This window comes from Rhinolophus sinicus, chromosome 8 (assembly GCF_057876585.1).
Source record: "Rhinolophus sinicus isolate RSI-liver-muscle chromosome 8, RSI-T2T, whole genome shotgun sequence".
Lineage (NCBI taxonomy): Eukaryota > Metazoa > Chordata > Mammalia > Chiroptera > Rhinolophidae > Rhinolophus > Rhinolophus sinicus.
The window spans coordinates 28,229,729-28,240,000 of record NC_142508.1 but is presented as its reverse complement, the minus strand read 5'-3'; the positions used below and the strand labels follow the sequence as shown (position 1 = coordinate 28,240,000).

At 37.1% G+C, this 10,272-nt stretch overlaps 1 protein-coding gene across 16 annotated transcripts in view; it reads left to right on the top strand.

The window, feature by feature from the left end:
- FOXP2 (forkhead box P2) overlaps nucleotides 1-10,272 on the top strand; it is a 612,246-nt gene that overhangs the window by 539,827 nt on the left and 62,147 nt on the right. For 8 of the 16 annotated variants that reach the window (XM_088799972.1, XM_088799966.1, XM_088799968.1 and 5 more), the window contains 3 exons: nucleotides 3,087-3,224; nucleotides 4,398-4,580; nucleotides 6,481-6,691. In XM_088799972.1, the coding sequence (XP_088656098.1) occupies nucleotides 3,087-3,224; nucleotides 4,398-4,580; nucleotides 6,481-6,691 (532 nt within the window). The remainder of the gene's footprint in view (nucleotides 1-3,086; nucleotides 3,225-4,397; nucleotides 4,581-6,480; nucleotides 6,692-10,272) is intronic. The other 8 variants (XM_074315705.2, XM_074315694.2, XM_074315704.2 and 5 more) reach the window with 7 other exon arrangements.

Below are 10,272 nucleotides of genomic sequence, written 5' to 3'. Positions count from 1 at the left end.
CAAAAAAAAAAAATCTGTGTACTCAGTTCATCTCCATCTTTCTCAGTGAATTCCTAGAGTAGCTCATGTAACAAAGAAATTAAATGGGACAGTAACAGAAGTGCTAAAGGAGAAATAAAGGAAATGTGTCCCTAAAATGACTCACTTAAAAATAGAGAAGTTCTTGGAAATTATTAATTTCTAAACAAGGCAAGCTGAGCATTCTACATCTACCATAAAACTATCATTCATTGTAAGAAAAACTAATTTTCTATTTGTCAAAATAATTTAAATTTTTAGCAGCCTCACATGTTTCATGTTGGATGAGTTTACGTATGTGGGTTCAGAGACGACAGTATTGGCGTGCCTGTAATGTTGGCAACCCCTCAGAAGTGTACCTGTGTTCTCCATATAATTCATTGCAATTTGTGTTTTTGTACATATCTTACTGAAGTAGAACGTTCAGTTAGCTGTGTGTTGGGTGGCTTATCCTTCTGCCTATCTTTGTGTCTGCATAGTGTCAGTTTAAAATGGCAATTTCCTAGAGGGTGGGCCACAACCTGCAGGACGTCACGTACATGGTGGGATTTACGTGATTTTAGGATGGCAGAGATGTGGCTTTTTTCATGTCATAAACTTGATTGTTAGGGAAATACAAATCATTTAAGACTAAAAAATAGTTCAACCGTAGTGAACCGGAAAATGAGCTCTATAGAATGCAAAGGTAAAAAACCTGCTTACAATTGTCTGTACACCAAATTAGTCACAATAGTAGCAAGCTGGGTAACATGTGTGGTATGCACTGAAATCTGACTGTAAACTTAAAGTGTGTTATTGCATGCCTTCTTCATAAAGCTTTCCTTATAAAGTGTGTTTGTTACCAATTACACATAAAGTACTCTTACTTGTAGATATAGAGACAATTAAGTGGAAACACTGCATATGCTAAAATGTGGTAAGGGTCTGCTGCTGGGTGAGAGAACTGTGGCAAGTTTTTCAGCACATAATAGACCTTATGGAAGGTACATATCTACATGTATATATCTATATGTATGTGTATAGCTATCTACATATATGTAATAGCTATCTATCTATCTATCATCTATCTACCTATTTTTCTAGATTGGCAGCCGTTTTAAAGTTTAGCATGTCTGTCTTTCTCTGTCATTCAGTTTGATTCCTTGTTATTTGGAGACAGTATGACATAAATGATAATTGTAAGAAAAGGCATTTTTGTAGATAGATAAATTTTTTCCAAAATGTTTGTTTTAGTCATTCTATTGTTTATCAAAGAACAAACAATTAAGTAAACTGACCATTGAGTGTTTAAACAACTGAACACTTGGGCAGCCTGTTAGGTGAATTAATTTTACAGCACGCATTCCAAAAAGTCTTTTATTATGATAAATTCAAATACAGTAACCTACAGGTATGTCAGTGTGTTCTTTAAAAATCCAGAAATATTTTCGAAAATCGCTTTTGAGTTCCTTTCTGTTATAATATGATTATTTTTCTTCCTTTTACAAAATTAGATCTAATTACTTCATTAGTCCAGATATCAACATGGGATAGAAAAGGTATAGCTCTTTCTTAGTATTAAATATGAAGTTTTTCTCTTCAGAGTGGAGTTAATCCACCCTGATTTTTTTCTTCTAACTTCTTTTTCCTTATTAATTTCTCTTTTCTTTATAACATCAAGTGCCAGACTTAAAAAGTTTGGATTGCATTAAAAATGGCTATTAAAATAAATCGTGAGCCACATCTGTTAATCTTTTTGTTGTTGTTGTTTTCAGACATGTTTTCCCAAGAATTTGTTCTAAAGCAGTATTTATATAAATACTTGCTTTTATTTACAGTAAAAGCGAATTGTTTTTTCTAGGAAAGAAAGTGATTGCTTTTTCAAAGTTTACAAACTTGGCAAATTGACTAGTTTGATTACATGCTGGTTAGTACTACAAGCCATGCCTTGAAACAGTGTGGCTGCCGCGGAAGCTAGCGTTTCCCTCAGGCTTGTATGCAAGGTTTTCCTGTTTACCTCTTTTGCCATCCTTTTCTCATCTATCCACATCCTTTCTCTCTTTCTCTAGGACTTTCTTCCTAGCTTTCCCTTATTCTGTATTTTCCTTGCTCTTTTCCTTTCTCTTCTGTTTCTTTCTCTCACTCCTTATTCCCTTTTCTTTTTGGACTCTTTTAATTCTCAGACTCTTGAAGAGAAAGGAGATAGTAGAAAGGAAATTTTAAGCAAAATATTTTTTGTTTCTGTTTAATAAATAACCTTTGTGTAACCTTTAGGTTTCTGGACTTCCTAGTATAAGTTTGGTTAGCTTGAAATAAGAAAATGTTCAAAGAAGAAGCTAGAATACTAGGCTATGATTCTTTCTTTGAGAGGACTTATCTACGTAGCTGTGTATCTCCTGTATGAGTTACTACATGTACTCATGTAGTAATATGTATTATATGTATTTTTCTAGTACTATTACAGTTTATATATACATGAAAGGTCATTCAGTTAAGTTCGCGAACTTTTCACCATGTAAATGGAGGGTGGAAATTTCGCGAACTTACTTGTCTGACCATGATATTTTGAAGATGGTGATTATGTTTTATGATTAAGTACACTCTACATAACATTCTTTTTAATAGCTTTTATGACAGATATTTACAGGTATATTATTTCCAATTCTTTAATCTTTATTATTTAATCATACCTTTAAACAATTTCAAAAAGTTTTTCATTTATAGCACTGACATCGATATTATCAATTATGAAGTATTGAGAACAGTGACTTGTAATTATTTATTTGTAACTATGCTAGTCAAAGTTCGAACATCTTTGCATAATACACAGAGGTGTGGAACATAAAGATAGAGTCTGATGAACTCTGATGCATCTGGAACGCTAGTATCTAAATACTGTGGCACTTTAATATTATTAGTAGATAGTTACATAAAATTATTGGTCATCATTGCTAAGGAATGATTAGAGATGACATACAGCTGCGAAGTATGCTAACAGACCTGGTTATGACTTTGCCCTCTCTCTCTCTCTCTCTCTCTCTCTCTCTCTCTCTCTCTCTCTCTCTGTCTCCCCCACCCACTTGGTCAAGGTGCCCGTGTCGGTGGCCATGATGACCCCGCAGGTCATCACCCCGCAGCAAATGCAGCAGATCCTCCAGCAGCAAGTCCTGTCTCCCCAGCAGCTCCAGGCCCTTCTCCAGCAGCAGCAGGCAGTGATGCTGCAGCAGGTAATGTGGGTTACCTGCTTTGGTGTGCTAGCATGGCGGTAGGTAGGCACCCACGCTGACAGCACCATGGGCACATGTGACAGTCCATTCTCCACTTGAAGGGACAGCCTATCAGCATATTAGCACATAAATGTAGTGTTTTAATTGCAGAGCTGTATCAGAAAATTTAGAAAAATTAGATCCCTTGGTCTTTTTAGATTTATTAAAATCTAGAATAAGAGCAGAGAAAGCTGTAATTTCAACATGGAATAAATCAAATTTAAATATCCAAATGCTTAGGTACATTTGCTTTGTAGACTTGCCAGTAACAGTACAAAGAGATTTATAGATGATCATTATTTTAAAAACTCCTAACACTTTAGCATTTTTTTTAGTTCATGTGAATATGAAGTTTGAACTGACAATTTGTTACAATAGGGAAAGTACCATCCCAGGTTTTTTTTTCAAAAATGTGTTCTTAGGAAGAGAGGTACCTGCTTTTTTAGAACAAAATTAAACAGCTAAGCCACCAGTTCATGAAATTTATCTTAAAAAGCAAACAAACAAGAACAAAAACCAAAAAAAAAGTAGTGTGTACATCATTGGATGTACAATATCCAATGTATATACAATGTATTGTATGTACAATATCAAGTGTATATAAAGAGGACTTTATGTCATAGACTTACTTATTATAGAGAAAAACAATGTGTTTTACCTGAATCCTTACATATTTAATTATTTTCCTATCTCCTATGATGATGACCTCAGGTCAGTTACTGATATTTCTGTCTGACATTCTTCTGTACGCCTGATGGATTACATTTTTTTCTCCAAAAAGAACTAGACAACCTAATTCTACGTAGCTATGTATCTGGGTCTTATAAATGGTAGAATATAACCTATTTCTACACGCTATTGGGACTTCTGATGTAATAATTTAGGGTATTCATCTGGCTCTGGCCCTTTAGAATACAGACTTTTCTATACCCTTTTGTTTAGGATTTATTGGATTCTGGATTGGAAATTTTCATCTGCCTTGGAAAGAAATGTGTGTAGATCTGTCTCCTTGACTCCAACGCATATTTTTGTTGTTCTTATGAGGCGGATCTTAATGGATCCTCTACCATATGCCAGTCTAGAAGAGTTTAGCAGATTTGTAATACATGAAACGTTTGCCTTTATTTATTAAAGTCAAAATGGTTTATTCAGCAACAACTACAAGAGTTTTACAAGAAACAGCAAGAGCAGTTACATCTTCAGCTTTTGCAGCAGCAGCAACAGCAGCAGCAGCAGCCACAGCCGCAGCCGCAGCCACAACCGCAGCCACAGCCGCCGCCGCCGCAGCCGCAGCACCCTGGAAAGCAGGCCAAGGAGGTAGGAGCCGGCGGGAGGCCGAGGGGCGGGGCCTGCGCGGGGCGGGGCGGCGGGGCGGGGCCTGCGCGGGGCGGCGCTCACCTTCCGCCTGGCGCAGCGCGCTGGGGTTCGTCTGCACCGAGCTTAGGCACAGCGACAGTGGAACTCTCCTGCTCTCGTGTTTTGTAGCGTGGGACTTGAGAGTTCCAGTCCGGTGCTGCCGAATGGTCACTAATGAGTACAGTGTGCAGAGAGCGAGCTGTGTGTGGACAAAGTCCTGATTATCTTGTATTCGCCAAGAATCCAAGTTGGTGAGGGAACCTCATTTTTTTCAAGCGCTGCAGCTCAGAGAACACGCATGCAAATTTGGCCTACTGTCGGTGGGGGACTAGGGGAGGAACTGGGTGAGCACAGATTTCAAAGTCACAGGCCCCTGATTAATGAACTACTACTGTAGGTTTGGAGTGGCGAGTCGAAAGTTACAGTTTGATATGCTCATAAATCAAACTGACAGGCTGGCTTCTCAGACCTAGCTTGCAGTTGTCAGCAAACTGCATCAAATACAAACATAATACAAACAAAACATGTTGAAGTAGTTAAATTGATCAGCAGGTATCAGAGCGTCGTCTTCAAGCTGCCCATTATGCAAACGTCCAGGAAGCAGTTTTGACCTCCGGAGGCTTTGATTCTGTTTGGATTTGTGAATAGAGTTTCAGACAGCCATCAACGCCAGAATAGAAATTGCTCCCTTATTTCTCCGGAGGCTTTGGGCAGTCCACATGACTTGCTCCATTATGCAGTCTGTTTTCCAGTGAGCGCATCACAAGTTTCTCTTTTCCCCAAACTAAAAAGGAAAGGTCTTCCACAGCAGCTTGTCTCTGAAGTGTGACTGCCTTCTCCTACCCTCCCGAGCCCGAAGAACTCGGGTTTGTATTGTAATGCCTCACGAAATTGGAAGTTATGCTTCTCCTTATAATAAGGGCACTTATTTTATTTATTTATTTTTTTGCCTTGAACATGAGTCTGCCTTTAATATATTCCAACAAGAGTGGAGAGGGAGGGAGGGAGAGAGAGCTAACAGGCTTGTCCAACGAAGGCTAGGTCCTAGTTTACTAATAGATCACTGGAGACCACATTCCTAAACCTCTGCAGACCAGACTTATTCAGTTGGGGAAAAACAGTGTCGTTGAAGTTGGCTGTATAAAGTGTTATTCTTTTAGTCTAGATGAATTCATTATCATCTGCAATAAGCGGATTTGTTAAAAGTCTGAACCTTTGTTATAAACTTTCTCTAGACCTTGTCCCATACTCTTAATGCAAGTTCTTTGGTTCTCTGCTGCTGTGTAACATTTGAAAGAAAGGCAACTCAAAATCTAGAACTTGCTCACATCCTGCCCTTGAACTTTGACCGTGGGATGGTCATTCAAAAACTCGCTGGGGCAATGAAAGGGGTAGACAGTGAGAGGGGTGCAGAGTGAGGGGTACACAGTGAGAAGGGTGCAGACTGAGGAGTGCATGGTGAGGGGTACAGAGTGAGAGAAGTGCAAGGTGAGAGGGGTGCAAGGTGAGAGGGGTGCACAGTGGGAGGGGTACAGAGTGGGGTACAGAGGAAAAGGGGTGCAGAGTGAGGGATGGATGGTGAGAGGGGTGGACAGTGAGAGGGGTACAGAGTGAGAGGTGTGCACAGTGAGGGGTACACAGTAAGAGGGGTGCAGAGTGAGAGGGGTACATGTGGGAGGGGTACAGAGTGAGAGGGGTACACAGTGAGAGGGGTGCACAGTGGGTGGGAGGACAGTGAGAGGGATGCACAGTGAGAGGGGTGCACAGTGAGAGGGGTGCACAGTGCGTAGGGTGCACATGTCTGCATGGGAGCCTCTGTGAGGAGCATCCTCTGCTGCTGACCGGCTGGGTTTTCTGACAGCAGCAGCAACAGCAGCAGCAGCAGCAACAGCAGCAGCAGCAGCAACAGCAGCAGCAGCAGCAGCTGGCGGCCCAGCAGCTTGTCTTCCAGCAGCAGCTTCTCCAGATGCAGCAACTCCAGCAGCAGCAACATCTGCTCAGCCTTCAGCGCCAGGGCCTGATCTCCATCCCACCAGGCCAGGCGGCACTTCCGGTCCAGTCGCTGCCCCAAGGTACATACAAGACATGGTGCATACTCAGTCCTGCACCCTCTACGTTTCATGGCCTGTCTACCTTGTACCTGGAGAAATTCTGTTTTGATGACCTTCAAGTTTACCATTGAAATATTATTAACATTGGTTGCATGAGACATTTTTTTCAGACTCAGAAATTTTACTACATCCTACTTTCAAGTGTTTTGTTAGATATTAAATGTGCATTTATTAGTCATAAGGCAGAAAACAATTTATAAGGGCAACACAATTCAAGCGCTATTAAACATACAGCGAGGATCTGCAGAGAATTGGGTTAGTGGGAAGGCTAACAACACCCCATTTAACATAAATGAGCTGATCGGAGTTTTGGCAGACAACTGATCAGGAAAAGATAGAAGTTCCTAATCTTTAAATTGAAGCCCCCATATAAAAGTGAGGCTTTATGTATCCCTACAGATCATCATCCTAGTTACGCTCTGTGGGATCCTAGCATACATCCTGGGACTAGACTGATCCTACTTTCTCTAAAATAATATTGCCTATGCATGTTATAAATTATAGCTTTAAAAAGCTGTCAGCTGCGTTCTTATTTGTTTTTCTGATAAGAAAACTTTGGTTGTATATCAATAATACAATACTGTAAAATAATATAATACCATACAATACTGGAATAGTATATATTTATTATTTGACACTTAACTTTAGGGAAATAGAAAGAGTTCTAAGTGAAAAAAAGAAAAACGATGGTAAACAAAATGACTCCTTGTACGCTAAAATTCTCAATGCAGGTAAGAGTCATATTTCATCAAACTTCATAAAAGCATATTCTAATTTGCATTTGGATTTTGTTAGAACAAACTTTAATCCAAATTACCTTTATTTTGAGTTGATTACATTTGTTACAGAGGGCCTCAGATTGTAGCAGTATTTGATGTGCATGTTTCGGACTCTATAAGATACACTGAAGAAAATCAAGAACTAAACATACAAAAATTTAAATTAGGCAAATAAAATACAGTCAGTAAAGTGCACATAATCATTGTTTATGTCACGTGAAATTAAAAATATTATCGTACATGTTTTTCTCTTTATCAAATTACTGTATTCTTGGCTTATTTTACCCAGAATTCCCTTTCACTTGACTTCAGATCCTCTAATTCACCTGATTGAATCACTCCTAGGCAATCAAGAAACAAAGTTCAAATAGTGAAAGAAAAACAGGGCAATAAAACCCACTTTTCTGTGTCATTCCAAAGAGAATTGAAATAAACCATGGTGTCACCATAGCAATGAATGTTCTATTCACAAATTATTGCTCTTTAGAAAAATAACTACAATTTGAGGACAAATGAAGAAATGATGTTTAAAAAAGACAGAATTTATAAATTAATTCAATGTAAACATATTTTTTTTGGTAGAAACTGCACTAAATACTGAAGCAAAAATATTATCTCATTGATTTTTTTCAGAAAAATTTAAATGAAATCTGTATTTAGGATCTAATTATATGAGAATCTCCTCATTAGAAAAGCATGATCTACCATGATTTTGTTGGAGTAAAACCATTCAAACAAACATTTCAAGAAAGTTTAAAATAGATGTTCATAGAAACAAAATGTGACTTATTTGAAATATATTTGTTAAACTACCTTCTTCCAAAAAAACATACAAATATCTGGGGGCTGGGTGAAAAAGATGAGGGATTAAGTACAAACTGGTAGTTACAAAATAGTCACAGGGGTGTAAAGTACAACAGAGGGCACATAGTCAATAATATTGTAAAAACTATGTATGGTGCCAGGTGGGTACTAGACTAATTGGGGAGATCACTTCGTGAATTATATAAATGTCTAACCACTATGCTGTACACCTGAAACTAATATAAAATAGTATTGAGTGCTAACTGTAATTTAAAAAATTAATGAGATTGCAAAATAAATAAACACAAATGAATATCTTGCTGAACAAGAATATTTATTATAGTTATATTATGATATAACCACTCTAATAGTTTTCAGATGAAAATTTTTCTCTCATTTCTGAGCTGTCTTTTGACAGAATTATCTTTTTTTTATATTTGTACTCCCTATAAGATATATGAGACATAAAATGCACAGGATAGAGAACGTTGAGGAAAAGGAAGTAAATCTGAAAACATATCTGGTTTTAGCAGAAAATTCATATTTTAAACAAAATGGAAGAGAGTCATTATTGTGTTTTTCACTGTTTAGATGAGAAGTGTAAAATGTGCTATCATGGAGAACCATCAGTCAAATGCAGGCAGAATGTGTCGGAAAAACCAGCTACATACAGTAAAACAACATGACTTCATAATGCTGTGCTGGGATCCCAAAATTAGAGTGTGAGAACGTAAAGAAGCACTTGTTAGATAGTATAAGCCCTGAATCATTTCTGCCTTACTTACTGGTTATTTCAGATAAAAATATATATATTTTAATTATTTTAATTATCAGTTTCCCAGTTCACGTTATACCACGTTTTGGTTGGTTGATTTGCCACGAATAAAAACCTTACAAAAACCAAGTAGGATTAATACCCAGTGATAATGTTATCATTGTGTTCTTAAAAATATGCCATCTTTGAAATGTTTATTCCCATGATTTAACACAGCTTCCTCAGACTGCTTCTAAAGTTATGTTTCTCAACTGTATCAAAAATATGTATATGATAATCAGATAAATTTGATAAGAGTAGGAGGTATACAGACATTTTTCTCTATATGACAAAATGATACAATTATTTTTATCATTTTAAGGTAAATTATTTTAAATATGAAGCATTTAAAGCCATCATGAATATTAGTATAATATTGATTTTAATGTAAAATAGGCAATTAAATTACCATGTTTAAGTACGTTTATAGAGTGACTTTAGGTATACAGAAATCAAATTAAAAAGGATGGATTTGTAAATCAATCTCAAATAAAATACTGAATATAAAGCAGCTTGCTACATAGAAAGTATAGTTCATATATCCACTGGTAATTACTTAGAGACACATTTTCATGACCGAAACCATTGTCTACAGTTTAGAAATTAGGAAATTATTGTGCATGTACTTTTAACTTTGATGTGTTTTTGACATAAGATAGAAGTCAGTGTATCCCAATATATAATATATTTACAGGTTTACTATGACTGTAGGGACTAACATATATGTGGTAAAATCTATAGTTCATTCCAACTTTTTGCATATTTTTGAATTTAGGAAAATTATTTAAAATAGGACATTTCCATTACCAGTTTGAAAGACCAAACAGGGAATTATATATCGAGCCAGCACTATTTTGAACTAGCACTTTGTGGAACTAGAAGAGCTTGGAATCAGAGAACTGATGAATAATAAAGAAAATGAAATCTTTAAAAATAAAATCTAATAATGTCCTTTACGATGAGTTAGGAATGTGCTGAAGTTCGTTGACATCAGTATTTAGCCAAATCAGTTACTTGGCTTTGACTTGATTCTCTGCTTATGAAAATCTCAGTAGCCAAACGCCTACTTCAACACCATGTCTGACATACTTGAATGTTTGCTTAATCTGTGATCATGTGCTTCCATAGATCACCCCTGTATTATC